Source organism: Otolemur garnettii, unplaced genomic scaffold (assembly GCF_000181295.1).
Source record: "Otolemur garnettii isolate 467f Iridium unplaced genomic scaffold, OtoGar3 scaffold00023, whole genome shotgun sequence".
NCBI lineage: Eukaryota > Metazoa > Chordata > Mammalia > Primates > Galagidae > Otolemur > Otolemur garnettii.
Window position 1 is genome coordinate 22,222,605 of NW_003852418.1, and position 16,932 is coordinate 22,239,536.

The 16,932-nt window shown below is 51.4% G+C and overlaps 2 protein-coding genes across 3 annotated transcripts; one reads left to right on the forward strand and one right to left on the reverse strand.

Moving 5' to 3' along the window:
- Positions 1 to 1,211: 1,211 nt before the first annotated feature.
- PPDPF (pancreatic progenitor cell differentiation and proliferation factor) lies at positions 1,212 to 2,567 on the forward strand. Of its 2 annotated transcripts, none has more exons than XM_023512001.1 (5): positions 1,212 to 1,363; positions 1,713 to 1,812; positions 1,933 to 2,010; positions 2,107 to 2,203; positions 2,274 to 2,567. In XM_023512001.1, the coding sequence occupies exons 2-5, from the start codon at positions 1,758 to 1,760 to the stop codon at positions 2,377 to 2,379; spliced, it is 336 nt and encodes a 111-aa protein (XP_023367769.1). In that variant the 5' UTR covers positions 1,212 to 1,363; positions 1,713 to 1,757; the 3' UTR covers positions 2,380 to 2,567. The 2 variants fall into 2 exon arrangements, with proteins under 2 accessions (XP_023367769.1, XP_012659316.1); XM_012803862.2 differs by having other exon boundaries at positions 1,732 to 1,812.
- Positions 2,568 to 8,901: 6,334 nt separating this feature from the next.
- Positions 8,902 to 16,401, reverse strand: PTK6 (protein tyrosine kinase 6). The gene is given in 13 exon segments (XM_023511995.1): positions 8,902 to 8,928; positions 11,505 to 11,969; positions 11,971 to 12,043; positions 12,397 to 12,412; positions 12,414 to 12,478; positions 12,481 to 12,552; positions 12,879 to 12,956; positions 12,959 to 13,024; positions 13,885 to 14,006; positions 15,185 to 15,260; positions 15,813 to 15,834; positions 16,115 to 16,235; positions 16,346 to 16,401. Coding segments are annotated over 12 exon segments (879 nt in total). The 3' UTR covers positions 8,902 to 8,928; positions 11,505 to 11,857.
- Positions 16,402 to 16,932: the final 531 nt, after the last annotated feature.

Here is a 16,932-nt window from a genome sequence, read left to right on the forward strand (position 1 = left end):
CCCTCTGCTCTCCCCCAGGCTATATCCTAGACAGTAGCTTAAACCTGACAGCCCCTTCTCCCTTTCAGCTGCTGGACTGGCCCCTGCACAGGAAGACAGCTCAGATGTGGTTCAGCACACGATTCTCCGCACCACGAAGGCACTATCCCCTGTCTCCCAAGGATCCCCCAGTGCAGAGCCAGCAAGCATGCAGCCATCCCAGCTGCTGGGAACAACCAACTCCATGTGCATCACACCCACCAGAGCTGATTAGAGAAGCCCTGCAGTCTAGCTGTCCCCACGGGCATCCTGGCTCCTCTCAACCACAGGGAAGGCACCACCCAGCCAAGACCCATGTGTAAAGAAACCGAATTTCCAGCTCGGTTGGCGACTTCTTCCCTGTGGCGGAAGGAGCCTACAGGGACGGGGAGGCACTCCTCCTGGTGGACAGCCAGGGTGTGGCAGGCCATCCCCAAGGCCCCAAGGCCCCAAGCACCTGCCAGGGACTTTCTGGGGTCCCCCAAACAGGAGGCCTCCCTCTGCCTTTCTCGACTGGAGACTCATCCCGGACCCACATCCACCCAAACAAGCCTCTTTCTGGGCCTGTTCCCCACCTTCCATTCCCCTCTAGCACCCTAGCTGGGTGCTGCCTGGGGCTGAGGACCAAGCTGAAGGTTTCAGGGCCACCAGAGCCCCGAGGGAAACGCAGGCTGGAAGTCTCTAGGCACACAGCGCCTCTAGGTACCCACCCAGTGCCCACAGCTGGAGACAGGGGGACGCCACAGAGACCCTTGATGGGCTGGAGGGGCGCGCACAAGCAAGCGCACCCCACCTGTCTGGGTGAGAGGCAGGCTGCAGGGGGCACTAAGGAGTGCAGAGGCTGGGCTGCGGGGTTCGGCGCGGGCGGCGGGCGGCAGCACCGCGCACGCGAAGCGCTGGGGCCAGCGCGCCTCACGTGGCCAGAGAGCTCGAGATGAGCTTGCCAGGCTGGGCCCGGTCTGAGAATGGGACCCTGGCCCGGCGGAGGAGAGACAGCCGCTACCACTTGGAACCGGGCTAGGCCGCGACGCGCTTCCTAGACCGCCACAGGCGAACAAACGCCGCGGAGCAGGAGCTCAGCTGGAGCTAGGCCACCGAGCCCCCCTAGGGTTGAGGCGGGGCGGGCGGGGCCTAATGGGGTCGGGCGGGGCCGTGGCGCCCCGCCCCCCGTGACAAGCGGTGGCCTGGCGCGTCAGAGGGGGCACGTCCGCGCCTGCGCATCTCGCGCGTGTGCGTCTGGGTGGTCGAGTGGTCTCTTCGGGTCTGTCAATGGGCTCCGCGGCCTAGCGCCCGGTCCCTGCCGCCAGTGATCGCGCGCCGAGGCCCGCGAGGGGTCGCCGCCGAGGTAAGGGCCCACGCGGCTGGTGGGTGGAACGGGCGAGGCCGTGGTCCAGGGCCGGACGGGACGGAGGGCGGGCTGCAGGCCGGGCACTGCTCTCGGGTTGGCTTGCCAGGGGCGCGGGGTCTGGGACGCGCTCTGCGGCCAGTGGTCTGGGCCGGTTGCTGGCGCCCAGGCGGGACCCGGCGCACAAAGCGCTTTTGTTCCGCCTGAGCGGCCAGTTCGGGCCGGTTGGAGCCGCCCGCGCCCACGGCGAAGGCGGCCCCAGGATCGCGAGCTCCGCCTGGAATCGGCGGACGGACCCGGCGGGCCATGGGCGGGGGCTCCCTTCCCGAGCTCTGCCCGCTGACCACAGGGCTCCCTACTGCGCCCAGCTTCCCACCAGCCGGCCGGCCAGAGCATGGCGGCCATCCCCTCCGGCGGCTCGCTCGTGGCCACCCACGACTACTACCGGCGTGAGTAGACCTCTTGCGGGCCCGCTCCTGCGATGCCCCGTCGCCCGGGGGAACCCCCAGCGCGCCCCTGAGCCAGTGGCTTGGAGGCTCCGCTCCGCTGACTGGGCCTCTCCCCTCCAGGCCGCTTGGGCTCAGCTTCCAGCAGCAGCTCCTGTGGGAGCACCGAGTGCCCTGGAGAAGCCATCGCCCACCACCCGGGTGAGTGCGCCCCGCCCTCGCTCCCTGAGGCCCCAGAACCACCCCACCACACCCTCGAAGCGGGCGGCATTGTGATTCCCCCCTTGCTTCTCCCAGGTTTGCCCAAGGCTGACCCGGGTCACTGGTGGGCGAGCTTCTTTTTCGGAAAGTCCACGCTCCCGTTCATGGCCCCAGTTGTGGAGTCCCCAGAGCAGTGAGTCCACCTCCCTGGGGGTGCAGGGGCCGTGGTGGTAATATAGTCTCTGACCCATGCTCTCCCCCAGCCCCGAAGCTCCCCAGGCCTCCAGAAACATGACCACCAGTGGCCTAGCCCTAGAAGCCATGAGGAAGCAGCCCTGCGGCCAGCCCAGTGCTGGGCCCCCATCCTGACATGAGCCCTGAGCCACAGCCACCAACTCTGCAACCAGGCTGCAGGACACCAGAGAGAAGATAGTTCTCAGACGGCAGAGGCAGCCAGAGCCCCGGCTTGTACTGCCCACGGGCACACACAGCTTTCCTGGCACCCTGTAACTCTTCACCTTGCACCAAGTGGCAAATAAATTCCAAGCAGCCAGCAACCTCTGGTAGTGTGTGCATGAATTATGTGGCCCCAAGGGTCTTTAAGAAGTTGGTGAGCCCTCCCCCCAATCCCCCCAACCCCCACCCCTTCTTGGCCAAGCCTTCCGCACTGCAGGGCCCCTCCAGCCTAGGCCCAGGAAGCAGAGGGTGCCTTGTGGCTCCTGGGGGACTACAGCACCATGCAGTCTTGAAGCTGGATAGGATGCCTCCAGGGCACCCACTCAGGATGGGCCCCCTATGGCTGCCTGGCGGGTTGGGAGCCCTTGAGGGGACTGTCCCTCCCAGCTATCCTGGAGCAGTTTCAAGGGGCTGTCTCAAAGGGGTCCTGCCCCCAACCCTGGGAGCACCCAAGACAGGCTTAGGGGTAGGGGCCTTCCTGCTATAGGTGGCCCGGCTCAATAGGTCAGGGGCAGGTGTGGGAGCTGAGAAGGACAGATGGTGTGTGGGGTACCTGGAAGCAGAAAGCCAAGCATCCAGCATAGGGCTGCAGGGGCAGGGCTCTGCAGGGGCTGTTAGCTCTTGGGATAGGTGTTTTTAACCAAGGTAAGCAGTCAGCTGGCTGTGTCCACATACTTCGAATGGCCAGCAGGCAACTGTGCTGTAAATAGTTGCACAAGTCCATAGGGATTCATCTGTGTGGCTGTGGCCACTGAGAGCCAAGCCTCCCCGCACCTGTTCTCAGGGTAAGTCAGCTTCAGTTAGGCACCCAAAGCCAGGTGGTCAGTGTTAAAGTTGGGAGATGGAGTGCTGTTTCCCACCTCAGGTGGTCCCAGGTTGGGTAGTATCTGAAAGGGGACATGAGCCCCACTCAGAGCTTGGGGGTTTGCTGGTGTTAACAGAGAGAGCCCAGCCAAAGCCTAGGAGACTCCACGAATGGCTAGGGGAGGACCTGGCCTGCATCTAGAGGATCAGTCCCGCTGTCAGCCCTGTGTCGCCCTGGCGTAGCACTTCCCAGAGCTGCTGTCTTTGGAGGGCCCACTTCCTCTGCCACAGCCAGAGTGGCTTCCCTAGAGGAGCTGCTCCCCTGGCAGTGCCCTTGGTCTAGACCAGCCTGACCCTAGGGGCTGCATCTTTATCAAGCTCTCTGGAGAGAGAAGACTTACCTTTTCCTCACCCACCACAAGCTTCATGGCTGAGACCTTTATAACAAAAGAGACTAACAAAAATAGCAATGTATTTGATGTATGTTTAATATGTGAAATAGTGTCCAAAGAAATGGGGAGATCTGTGCATTTTATAGAAAGTGGTATGATTAGAGGATGAAAAAGTGAAATCTAATGGTAATAAACTAGGGGAGCTTAGCAGTGCCTGTGTGTTGAGTTTCTCCTTGGTCCCCGGTGTGGCCTTCCTTCTGGTGTAGGGTAGGACACCTGCCATGAGGGTCTTCAGGGGAGTGAGGAGGGATGAGGGCAGAGCAGTCCCTTTCTGGGTTCTGTGGGCTGCTCCAGGGAGGAAGGGTGAGGGGAAGGCAAGAGTGGCTCCCACTTCATGTTCCCTGCACCACTACATCCCGCCTCTGACTTCCCCAGGAGGTGGCACAGCCCAAATGCAGGGTTGATAGATTGTCCCATGTGGGCTGACCCATCCTCCAGACCCAGAAAGAGGTCAGTCCAGGGGAACAGTTAAAAGCAGCTCAGTTGGCTCGGCTCCTATAGCTCAACCGGCTAAGGCGCCAGCCACGTACACCTAAGGTGGCGGGTTCGAATCCCCAGCCCGGACCCGCCAAACAACAATGACGGCTGCAACCAAAAAAATAGCCGGGCGTTGTGGCGGGCGCCTGTGGTCCCAGCTACTTGGGAGGCAGAGGCAGGAGACTCGCTTGAGCCCAGGAGTTGGAGGTTGCTGTGAGCTGTAATGCCACGGTACTCTACCCAGGGGGACAGCTTGAGGCTCTGTCTCAAAAAAAAAAAAAAAAAAAGCAGCTCAGTTGAGGAGGCTGCGTTGCAAGTGGGCATCCACCAAAGCCAGGCCTGTGTGGTCGCTCAAAGAGGCATTTCTGTGGAAACAAAACAAAAAGGCTAATGATTAGAACAAACTGTAAACTCGGTTTTTTAGTGTAGAAGGCAGCCGCCTGGTTGAGATTCTCAATGTGGGACCAAAAGCATCTTCAGGACAGGTAGTGGCACCCTGACAGTGTTTTTGCATTTGCAGTTTGAAAGTCACAAAGGTTGACCATATGTGAGTTGTGATCTCTGAAGCCTGTATCAAGTTGTCCAGTGTCAGCTTGCAGGGCATCAGGAAAAAGGCAGTTTTACTTATTTATTCATTGAGACAGAGTCTCAGTATATCACCTGGGCTAGAATGCAGTAGTATGAGCCTAGCTCACTGCTGCCTCCAACTCCTGGGCTTTCAAATGATCCTCCTGCCTCAGCCGCCTGAGCAGCTGAGGCTACAGGCTCATGGCTGGCTATGAAAAGAGCAATTTTAATCTCTAGTCATCAATCCTGAGCCAAAAAGGTGGAAAAGAAATTGGAAATATTAGTTTGGAGAATTGTAACCAGATATCAGAAGAAACTAGCATTCAGGAACCAGTCCAGTTTACAGGTTAGAAGCAGACCTCAAGAACACTGGACAGGCCTAGTGTCTAATTCCAGGTACACTACATTTTTATATGTGAAACAATTTTTCTCTCTACAATTGACACATTAAACTTGTTCTAACTTTTTATGTAAGTGCAGCAAGAATAGTAATTAACCACATAGGCTCTTTTAAAGTTTGCTTTGCTGGAACTTTTGATAAGGAATCTTGGGATAGGCTCGGTGCCTGTGGCTCAAGTGGCTAAGGCGCCAACCACATATACCTAAGGTGGCGGGTTCAAATCCAGCCTGGGCCCACCAAAACAACGACGGCTGCAACCAAAATATAGCCAGGCATTATGGCAGATGCCTGTGGTCCCAGCTACTTGGGAGGCTGAGGCAGGAGACTTGCTTGAGCCCAGGAGTTGGAGGTTGCTGTGAGCTGTGATGCCACGGCACTCTGCCCAGGGGGACAGCTTGAGGCTCTGTCTCAAAAAAGAAAGGAATCTTGGGATAGACTTTGAAAGCTTCTTGGGGCTAGGAAACCAAGCCAGACTTTCCCTGTAATCCCCATTGATGTGGGTAAATTTCTGCCTTCTTGAAGTCCCTGAAGTATCTTAAGGTTCCTGCTCATACCAGTCAGGAATTGACATCACTTCCCACTCTGTAAGACCAAATATGAGGTAGGAGGTCTGTTGTTTGGCTTCATGGACTCCTTAAAGTTGTTTGGTCATATCTAAAATATGACATCCCAATCAAACCCTTGGTGGCCTAATCAGTGTTTCCTTCCAATTGTGTCCTTGAGATTCTTATTGAACTCATGCAAATGACTGTATATTGCCATGAAAAGAACACTGACTAATAGTTTCTGAATTCTGGAGGGACTAGATAGGAAGAAAGAAATATTTCACCTTGTTTGCAAAGTTATACTTTACCAAATTGCTGTAAGCTTTATAGATAGTTTAAGAAAAAGAGAAAGCAGCTCAGCGCCTGTAGCCCAAGCGGCTAAGGCGCCAGCCACATACACCAGAACTGGTGGGTTCGAATCCAGCCCAGGCCTGCCAAACAACAATGACAGCTGCAACCAAAAAATAGCCAGGCATTGTGGCGGGTGCCTGTAGTCCCAGCTACTTGGGAGGCTGAGGCAGTAGACTCGCTTGAGCCCAGGAGTTGGAGGTTGCTGTGAGCTGTGATGCCATTGTACTCTACCTAGGGGGACAGCTTGAGGCTCTGTCTCAAAAAAGAAATCTAACATGCTATCCTATGAGATGTAGCCTACAGACATTGTTCCTAGAAATCTAGTACAATGTTACCAGTCATAATTTTGGTTATGTTAAAATGTTGCCTGCCCCAGAGACCAGGTTATCTTATGGAAGTGTTTGCAATCAGCTGCAGTCCTGAATTGTTTCTTCAAGATCCATGGAAAAGACTCTTGACACTGGATACAGGTTTCTGGTAACTTTGAGATCGCACCTTTGGGCTGGGTAAGGATTTCCAGAATTTTAATGAAGAACCTGATGGCCTCATGAAACTGCTATCCTGACAATTAGAACAAGATTTAATTACATGGCAATCAATGGATTGATGAGGATAATTTTGTATGACTTTTTGAAACATTACTAGTTCTTTAATGTTTTATTTTTCAGATTTAAGGAAATGCTTTTTCTTTTTCTTCTTCTTCTTTTTTTTTTTTTTTTTTTTGAGATAGAGCCTCAAGCCTCACAGCAACCTCCAACTCCTGGGCTCAAGCGAGTCTACTGCCTCAGCCTCCCAAGTAGCTGGGACCACAGGCACCCGCCACAACGCCTGTCTATTTTTGGTTGCAGCAATCATTGTTGTTTGGCGGGCCCAGGCTGGATTTGAACTCGCCACCTTAGGTGCACGTGACTGGCGCCTCAGCCACTCGAGCCACAGGCGCCAAGCCAGCATGTTAGATTTCTAGGACTTTTCTATACTTTGTGCAACACTCATCAGTAACACCCAGAAAGATAACCTCAAGCAGCGTTGGCATTACTTATTGTTTCAAAATGTTTCCCATGTAATTTAACATATCAAATTAAGCCTAATTTAACATCTCTCTTTTACATGGTGGGCAACAAATTCTTAGAAACTCCCAAAGTTCATGGTCAAAAGACTTAATTTATAATTTTAGGAAGTTATAAAAATCATCAAGAAGTTTTTAAAGCTTGATTAAATATCATGTTGGTTATTTAATGAAAGTGAAAATAAAAAATTTTAAAGGCAAATACAGTGGGTTACATACTTGTGAACAAAACTTGGCTCCTTTCATGCTGAGGAGACTCAGCTTCTCTAAAGTGATCGAAGACCTGATAAGAGAGAAGATGGGGCACAAGAGACACCGGGAAGCACCAAACTGTCGTTTCTGGTCACGTCACTTAAAAGATAAAAACTTTTCATATTACCAAATTCTAGTTTTGCATCCATATACTATGAACACTAAAAAGCTAATGCTTCTTAGCAGATTTTCCGAAATAAATCTAGCCAATCTCAGTCTGCGTTCACTATGCAAGTAAGATTCCTTTTCCACAAACCATTTACGGTCCCTTCTTAATACCCACCTGCTCTTTTCTCTTCCTGCATTTTTCTTTCCCTGCTTCTGGAGGACCCAGTCATCCTGCTTTAGCTCTGACCCAGGTGCTGCTTTTCTGTAGCAGGAAACCACCTCCTTACCCTTCATACCTCCTAACTTTCCTCACCGAAAAGACATTTCCTTTTCCTTATGTACTTTTGCATGCAAAGTTGTTTCCTTTACTATTTCTAGTAGCTTAAATTATATGTGTGTGTGTGTGTCATGGTTTTTTAACTCTTAGTAGCAGTAATTTCTAGTGAAAAGTAGGAAGTGAGCAAAGTGGCACATGTCATAGCCACATTCCATGGAGCCCTGTCCGAGGTCAGGACTCTCCTGTCAGCACCCGCAAACTCTGATGAGGTAGAATAAGGTGCTTAAAATTCCTGACAATCTCTGACCCCAAACAGGGAGAAATGATCTCATCCTTAAAAGCTGATGTGAGTCAGCAGGAGGGGATTCCACACCCAGCTCTATACTGACTTATGGCCAGTTATTTAGGCTTATGTTTGATGTAACTTTTCTTCAACCAGTTCTCCAAAATGCAGTCACAAATGTCTTTACCCTCATTGTTGTGTGATTCATAACCAAAATGCTTTAGTCTCCTGTGTGATAAGTACTTCTGAAAATGTTGATTATATGTGCCTTCTGTCCAGTCAATACTTTCCAAAAGCATATTGTCATCCTCAGAGAGATTATTTCTTCTATTCCTATCAGGTCTGGCAGTGAGGCTTGAGGCCCAGCTCTCCCAGTGTGTGGAGCTGCTCTTGGTGCCCATATGTCTCAGCACAGTGAGCCTAGTTTCTGTCATTTCCTCAAGGGCTTCTCAGCCTTAGCCAGCGACTACCCACAGGGCCATGTTCCTGCCACACATGCTACCCGCTTGGCCACTGCTTGCCCCAGCCCAAGGGAGCGGCGAGTGCTTGCGCAGCACCTCACCAGGTGCGTGTTGGAGAAAACTTACATTGACACATTTTACAGAACATAATTATTAGTTAGAAGTTCATTTATAAACTTTTATCCCACTTATGTTCACCTAATTCACTTGTTTTTAACAGTCATGCTTGAAGTGCTTGTGAAAATTTCATGAAGCATTAAACCAATCATCCTGAGCCATTTTTCTTGTTGGCAAATCACGGCAATTATCTCAGAAGCAAAGGAACTCACAAGTAAGTTGGTTACTCTCTCTCCTGCGATTGACGCAGTGATGCGTTCACTGCGCTTGGTGCTCTTGGCTGCATTTACAGTCTTATGATCCTAAACATTTAGTAGAAATAACACAAGCTGGTTAGACTACTAAACCTAGCTAGAAAAATAATGTGCATCTCCATTATATTTGATGCTGACAATTCTGAATTCATACCTATTTTTATTATTTTTTTTTTTTTAGATGGAGCCTCAAGCTATCCCCCTGGGTAGAGTGCTATGGCATCACAGCTCACAGCAACCTCCAACTCCTGGGCTCAAGTGAGTCTACTGCCTCAGCCTCCCAAGTAGCTGGGACTACAGGCACCCGCCACAACGCCCAGCTATTTTTTGGTTGCAGCCATCATTGTTGTTTGGCGGGCCCAGGCTGGGACTACGAACTGGCCACCTTAGGTGTATGTGGCTGGCGCCCTAGCTGCTTGAGCCACAGGCGCCGAGCCACCTATTTTTAATTTTACCAACAATCTGAAAACTTCACTTACCAAAGATTATCCAAGATCTTATAAAGTTTTTAAAAATTGGCTTAGTTTTCTGTATTTCTTTCTTTCTTTCTTTTTTTTTTTTTTTTTTGAGACAGAGTTTCACTATGTCACCCTCAGTAGAGTGCTGTGGTGTTACAGCTCACAGCAACCTCCAACTCTTGGGCTTAAGCAATTCTCTTGCCTCAGCCTCCCAAGTAGCTGGGACTACAGGTGCCCACCACAGTGCCCAGCTATTTTTTGGTTTCAGTTGTCATTGTTGTTTAGTTGGCCTGGGCTGTATTCAAACTCACCAGCTCTGGTGTATGTGGCTGGCACCCTAGCTGCTGAGCTACAGGCGCCAAGCCTAGTTTCTGTATTTCTGAGAGTTTTAGGAATATTTACTTTATACAAGCCCTTATCTATCTCTAAACCAATCTGAACAGAACTGTTTAAAGGTATTTTATAAATTAATTTATTAATACCATCTGAAGATAGAAAAATATTTTACGTACATAATACAAACACCCATATATACATAACCAATATATAAATACACAGTCAGGTGCAAACAAATCTTATCTCTTTCATTTTAAAACTTTTATTCATGAGTCAGCAGAGTATAGGAATATAAACACACAAGTTTATCTCCACTTCTACTTTTATCCAAATTGTATTTCTGGCAAAACAGGATAAGTTAATATTACCCATTCAGATGACTAAAGCTTTTCATTTTCCCAGTTTCCAAATCCTTCTTTTTTTTTTCTTTCTGATAACAGTTATCTCCCTGCAGTTTGTATTTTAAGAAGATGACTTGGATTATAGAGGAGTCAGAACAGAAAGTTTATGTCTCAGAGGCAGAGAAAGACATTTTCTCCATGTGGAGTTGGGGTTTTGCCTGTTGTCAGAGGTCACTCTGAGATGGTGGGTTCATTTTCCCTCCTTGAGCTTCATCATGTTCTGTTTCACTTTGTCCCTTTGGTTCAGGTAGCTGCCTTGGGGGACCTTGAGTCCTAGAGAGCGAGAGCCCAGAGGTCAGTGCCTAAGGGGCTGGGGAAGGCTCTGGTGGGATCAGGGGTCAGGCTTTCTGGCAACAGACAGACCAAGGAATCCCAAGAGCTGGCTGGGTGGGGGATGAAGGTTGGCTAAGAAGTGGTAGTGTTAGAGGCCAGTGAAAAGAAAAGGCCTCAGAAGGGCCAGTTTAGGGAGACCTGAAACTTTCCCAAGGGCTAGGAAATTCCAGCACAGAGTGGACAGAGTCAGAGGCATGTCTAGTCACAGGGTTTGGAGAAAGTGTTCCTGCTGACTGAGACTCCCCTGGGAAAAGGAGGATCTAAGGGACAAGAAAGGCCTTAAAAATTAAATATGGCCTGACTGTCAACTTCCAATTAGGCCAACTTTTGACCATAAAGCTCTTTATAAATAATTCTTCCAAATATCCTATGGTGGCTCATACCTGTAATCCTAGCACTCTGAGAGGTCCAAGCAGGCCGATCCCCTGAGGCCAGGAATTTGAGGCTCAGTGAACTGAGATGATGCTACTTCACTCCAGTCTGGAGACAGAGCAAGACCCCGTCTCAAAAAAACTCAAATGTCTTATTATTGGGTTTCAACTGGAACCAACAGTAAATATTATTCCTGGCAGCACTGAACTTTTTTTATTCCCTTATACCAAAAATACTTTATGTGACTCAGAACCAAAACCAATATGCCTTTTATGACTTAACCATAGACAAAGGAGATATCTTTTGAAGAGAACACAGAAACATGCAGCCCAGCCAAGGCCCAGAACCCCCAGCAGGCAGCCATGGTGGGAACAGGTGCTTTCCAGCCCTATTGAGCAACAGTGGGTGAGACAAAAGCCTCTGGGGACAGGGGCCTCTTACTGCAAACTCCCCTGATGACTGGCACAGGCCGACAAAGAACGCACAGGCTCCAGCCTGTTCAACTGGCTGCTGGGCACCAGCGTCCAATTAGGCTGACCTGCCCCTCAGTCTTCTCACTTGTCATAAGCCATGCTCTCAGGACAATGTAGTACGAGTAGGAAGAAACAGGTATCCCTGGGACAGAAAGGATAGTGGGTATGACAAACCAATTTACATAAGAGTCAACAATCTGAATGATTTTTTACTGCTAGTCTGTATTTGGAAAAGGAACAAGAAGTTTTACCTTCCTCTCTTAACAGGGCTCTGCAGATGGAGATTCAGGAGGGCTGACCAAGGTGAGAAATCTTTCCTTCCACTGGCTTTACATCAGTAGTCCCATGATCTCATCTGCAGGCCCCAGAACAATCCGGGTGTCTCAGCCACCCTTCGCTGGGCATCAGAAACTGTAGGAGAGAAAAAGTGACATCTTTTCCTCACCTGCTGCACGGCTGAGGCCTAAACATCAAAAGACAGATTAACAAGACAGAAGCATACACATTTACTCAACTCAAGTGTGCTCCATTCACTGCTCTGCGCCCACATCCGAAGTCCAGGCTTCTCTTCTTCTGGGCTTGGCCGTGTCACCTCCGAGGCAGCTCAGAGCAGATTCTCATACCTACCAAGGCTGAGCAGCTTCTCTTGCAGGGATTCACAGCAAGGCCACAGCTCAGGGTCCCTGCACCAGCCCCAGAGCATCAGCTCGTGCACTGGGTGGGCACTCCGGTGGGCAGGGCCCGAAGTAGCCCTCATCCACCCTTGGGAACTCCTCCTGGTTAGACATGCCTGCGACCGGTGGATTAAGAGGAGCTGAGGAACAAGCTAGTGCCCACCTGCTGCTTGACACAGGAAGCCCACCCAGCCACTGCCATCACCCCCAGGAAGCCCACCCAGCCACCTGCCACCACCACCCCAGGAAGCCCACCCAGCTACCTGCCACCTCCTAAGGAGACTTTCCTCACAGCTTGCTGCCTGCCCTGGGCATTTCCTAGCACTGCTTCCAATGCCTATCTCTGGAAGTGAGTCCAGGGGGCAGCCCCAGGCAGAAGTGAGGGGTGCCAGTCCTACCATCTATGCAGCCCCTTCCTCACTCCCCTCCAATGACCTGCACAAGGTCAGGGACACTGTGCTGGCCGCACCTGGGTAGGGCATCTGGCTGACCCATGCTGAGTGTCTCATGGAGGAGAACCCTGAAGGACCACACGTCAGACTTGGTGGGCAGTGCCCTTGTGAGAGAGCTGCGGGCACTGCCCACTTTCCGGGAATGTTGTGGTTCTGTGAAAGGTAGGCATCCTGCACTCAGACGGACACAGGTGGCTGGGCACCACCTGGGCATGGAAGCCACTGCCTGACTTGTGGCAGCCGTTCTACTGCCACAGAGGGAGCTGCTGCCCACACTGCTAGGGGTAGGCTGGGAGCACTGGCAGGGGCAGGAAACGGGAGCCCCTGGGCTGCATCAGAGGCAGGGGCTTGGGTGGCTGCATACAGAGCCCTGCTGTCTGCCCACAGCTACAGTTGTAACACCACTAGGAACACATCCCTCAACTGGACTGCTCAGCGTCCCACCTTAGCATCCCACCTCTCTGCTCAACCTAGGTCTCAGGGCAGAGTATGGGCTGTGCTTTGATGACCCCAGCAAGTCCAAAGTCTCTGACTTTACAGACATTGTTTTCCCCAACAAGGATGTTCCTGGCAGCCAATGGATGTGACTCTGCGCTTCCAAGTAGCACATGCCCTCAGCCACCTGTGGGGCCACATCCACCAGCTCTTTCCTGCCAGAGTCTGCAGAGGGCAGCAGAGGCCAGGGTCAGCAGGGCCAGCTGGCTGGATTTGAAACTGCAACAGTGGTCAGGCCACAGCTCTCTTGCAAGGCATGTATATGTGAGAGTCAAAGAACAGCACACAGAGCCGATACCCTGTGGTGGGCACAAGCATCATCAGCTCTGCTGGAAACCCACAGCGGCTCAGTAACAGGACAAGGCTGAGATGTGGCGGCATGTGAGACCCAAGTCCACACCAAAAGAACATGTGGATGCTGCTTGTGATGACCACAATGACGACCACTCTGGTTACATGGCCACATTCAGGGTGTTCCGAATGTCAGCCAGATGCACATGCACCTGTCCTCAGGTACAGACGAGACCTTGTTCACCTGACACTGCAGCATCTCCTGCCACATTAACATCCCCAGAACTGGCCACATCTTCACAATTACTGCAGAGCGTCTTTGCTTCTGATATTTAAGGAAATAATGGAGCTCCTCAGAGATGACAGAGTCTTTGAGTCACTGTGTATGTGTGTATGCGTAAATCTGTGGACACGTCCATATAAATATGTGCCTGTGTGTGTGTGTGTGTGTATAGGTGCATATGTCAGTGCACATGGGTGTGTAAGTGTGCATGTGGGTGGTCAGTGCGCTCCTTGCACATGTGAAAGTGTGCGTGGACGAGACCATGCCTGTGCAAACTCTAATACCAGCACGCCCCAGGAAGAGAGGTGGCTGCAGAGGTGAGGTCCTTGCTTGTACTTATCTGTATTTTCTCAAATCTTTACAATGGGCAAATAGTGGGCTTCTTATGTTTTAAGTCTTTTCTTAAGCGAGACAGTGCCTGTTGTACGTCTCTTGCAGCTTCCAGGGAGAACCTTGCCCTCACTCATGCTCGCCCGCAGCAGGTCCCACAGGCCGCCCTTGGCCATGAGCTCAGTGACAATGCACACAGGTTCCCACACACAGGTTCCAGGGTGCATAGTGGGTGGAAATGTGGGAGCACAAGGTTGAAGTAGGCTCAGAGGAGGGCGCCCTCTTGAGGTACAACATAAATTGCATTTTTATGAAATGTTTTAATTGATGAGAATTAGGGGATGCAGTTTGTAAGAAATTGGATACAGGAAAGATAGAAGATGTGGATACTGAAGAGAGTATGTACACAGGGAGACCACGATGTGTATCAGGAGCCCTCAAATTCTGCTGATCAACAGCAGCACAGGCCTTGGAATAAAGGACAAGAAATGTCTTACTGACGCCTGGCCTTTCCCCTATAGATAGCCTGTACAAAGGTCTCTGGGGACAACAGGCTCTCTGAAAAGAGAAACAACTTCTTAGGGTTGAGATAAGAGAAACTTCTTTCTACCCTGCTCCCGATAAGGGTGTGGCTTCAGCCTGTCTGCCCTGCAGGGACCAATAGACTTAATTGCCTTGTTGGAAACTTTGTGCGTGGTCAAACCTGTTTTCGGCTCTCACATCCTGCTTCATTTTTTTGTTTGTTTTGTTTTTAGAGTACTGTGGCATCATAGCCCACAGCAGCTTCCAACTCTTGGGCTCAAACCATCCTCTTGCCTCAGCCTCCCAGGTAGCTGGGACTATAGGCACCTGCCACATGCCTCGTTAATTTTTAGAGACTGGGTCTTGCTCTTGCTCAGGCTGGTCTCAAACCTATGAGCTCAGGGTAATCCACCAACCTTGGCCTCAAGAGTGCTAGGATTACAGGCATGAGCCACCACACAGGCCTTTGGCATCCCCGCTTCTAACTCTTGTTAGGTGATCTATGAACTTCCCAGGTCCTTAGTTTATAAATAGCTTAAGGTAGAGTAAAGTAGTTACAAAAGTTAGTTAATAAGTAGCTTAGTTGAAATTGTAAGTACCTTGAGAATTATGACCCATAGTGCTGTTTTTTGTGAGTATTAGTTTGCTAATTTGGAGATAAGGTAGGTAATAAACACTAAGTTAAAACCTGGAAGGGGTGGGCATTGGCTGGTCTTCACAGTAGGTAGCTTCAATGGTCCCCCGGGGCTACTCTTTAAATCCTATCTTGTCTCTAATCACTGCCAAGGTTGGAGGGATACCCACAAGCTGTGTGGGGCTGGCCCCTACACTGACAATGATGCCAAGTACAGTGGGGCTGGCCCCTACACTGACATGGTGTACATGCCACCACGTGTTTGTGCTGTGGTTTCTTTGTGGCCTGGATCTCCCAGTGAACTGTCTGCTGCTGCAAGAGCTTGTCTGTGGGGGTATTGGCAGCCTTGGTGCGTACAGCCACTGACCTGAGGCCTCAAGAAGGAGGCCCCCCAGCAGCTGCTCAGAACATAGGGGTGTTCCCAGATCCCAAGGCTGAGATGTCCCTCACAACCCAGCCCTAGGCTGCATTTATGTGGGGTCTGCTATGCCCACCTGATAGCCCCATCTGCTTGGCTGAAAGGTGCCTGGGTCACCCAATCACCCTCTAGTGTCCTCCTGGACCTGGAGCCCCAACTCTTAAACACATGGGGTCCAGGCCTCTGATGGGACCCAGGCCATTTCCTGTGACACTTTTCAGATTTCTAGTGATCTATTTATTGCAATGGTGTCCCATTTCACTCAGGATTTGCGTTTTCTTTTAAAATAAATCCATTTATTTATCAACACTACCCCTCAATAGTGCTGTGGGTATCAAGCTGTACACAAAGGGGTAGGGGCTTCTACCCCACTCTGGGCAAAGCCAGAAGCCCCTGCCCCAAGGACTGGCAGGGGAGAGGCAGGAGGTCAGCAGAGCCCTCTGGCCCAGAACCCACTCACCTTAAGAAATCATCTTAATGGGCTGGGGGCGGTGGCTCATGCCTCTAATCCCAGGTTGGTGGATTGCCTGAGCTCACGAGTTCAAAACCAGCCTGAGCAAGAATGAGACCCCCACCTCTAAAACATAGCTGGGCATTGTGATGGGCACCTGTAGTCCCAGCTACTTGGTAGGCTGAGGCAAGTGAATTGCTTTAGCCCAGGAGTTTGAGGTTGCTGTGATCTATGATGGTACAGCTCTCTATAGAGGGCAACAAAGTGAAACTCTGTCTCAAGAAAATAATAATAATAATGGTCTTAATGACCACAGGGACCTGGTCTTTCCAGAGCCCTTCAAACACCTCCCCAAAGCAGCTGGACCCCAGCTTCCTACAGAGTATAAATTCCCTTGGCCTGTCCCAGGGAGTTGTCTCAGTCAAATAGAGACTGAAGGAACAGTGGGACACAGGGCAGGGAGGTATTCTGATAACTGGCTGCCTGGCCCAGGGTCAGGAAGTGTCACTCTAACCCAGCATAGGAACCCTGTTTATCCTTACATTAGGGAATGATCAGTTGGGATGGTCTTAGTGTCCCACCCAGGCCCAGATCTCATGGCTAGCCCCTGCCATGTCCTATACACAGATCACAGAGAGGGTGGGAGCCAGGACAGGGCACCAGCACAGCTGACCTCTTGTGGGCAGGATCTAAGAGTGGCCAGGGCAGAGTACTGGGCCCCCGCCCCCCTCCTGCTGGGGCTCCCAGTGAGTCACAGCAGCCTCTCCCATCAGGAAACACCCACCTGTGCAAGCTTGCCCCACCTCTGAGTCAGGTGGTATCATGAGGGGTGGGGTGGACACAGTGGACCTGCCTTTTGGCAGGGCACAGTCAGCCACCAGCCGTGGGACAGGCTCTGGGGCCTTTTGGTGGTCCACACAGCAAAAGGCTTGGGAAGGATATACCCCACTTAGGTCAGCCGGCCCCTGTGTGCTGCCAGATGGTGTAGTGCTGACCACACCAAGCGCCAAGCAGGCCAAGGGAGCTGCACAAGCAGGGTCAGGGCTACCAAGGTTCCTGGTCACCTGACAGCCCCCGTCTCGACACTGAGCCTTTAGGGGCAGAGCCAGGGCTTCTCTGCAAGCCACAT

What these genes read in the sequence shown, in the direction of transcription:
- PPDPF (XM_023512001.1), top strand. Translation starts at nt 1,758, where the DNA reads ATGGCGGCCATCCCCTCCGGCGGCTCGCTCGTGGCCACCCACGACTAC. An exon ending in AGCCATCGCCCACCACCCGG is followed by an intron (nt 2,011 to 2,106) that starts GTGAGTGCGCCC and finishes TGCTTCTCCCAG; the next exon opens with GTTTGCCCAAGGCTGACCCG. An exon ending in GTTGTGGAGTCCCCAGAGCA is followed by an intron (nt 2,204 to 2,273) that starts GTGAGTCCACCT and finishes GCTCTCCCCCAG; the next exon opens with CCCCGAAGCTCCCCAGGCCT.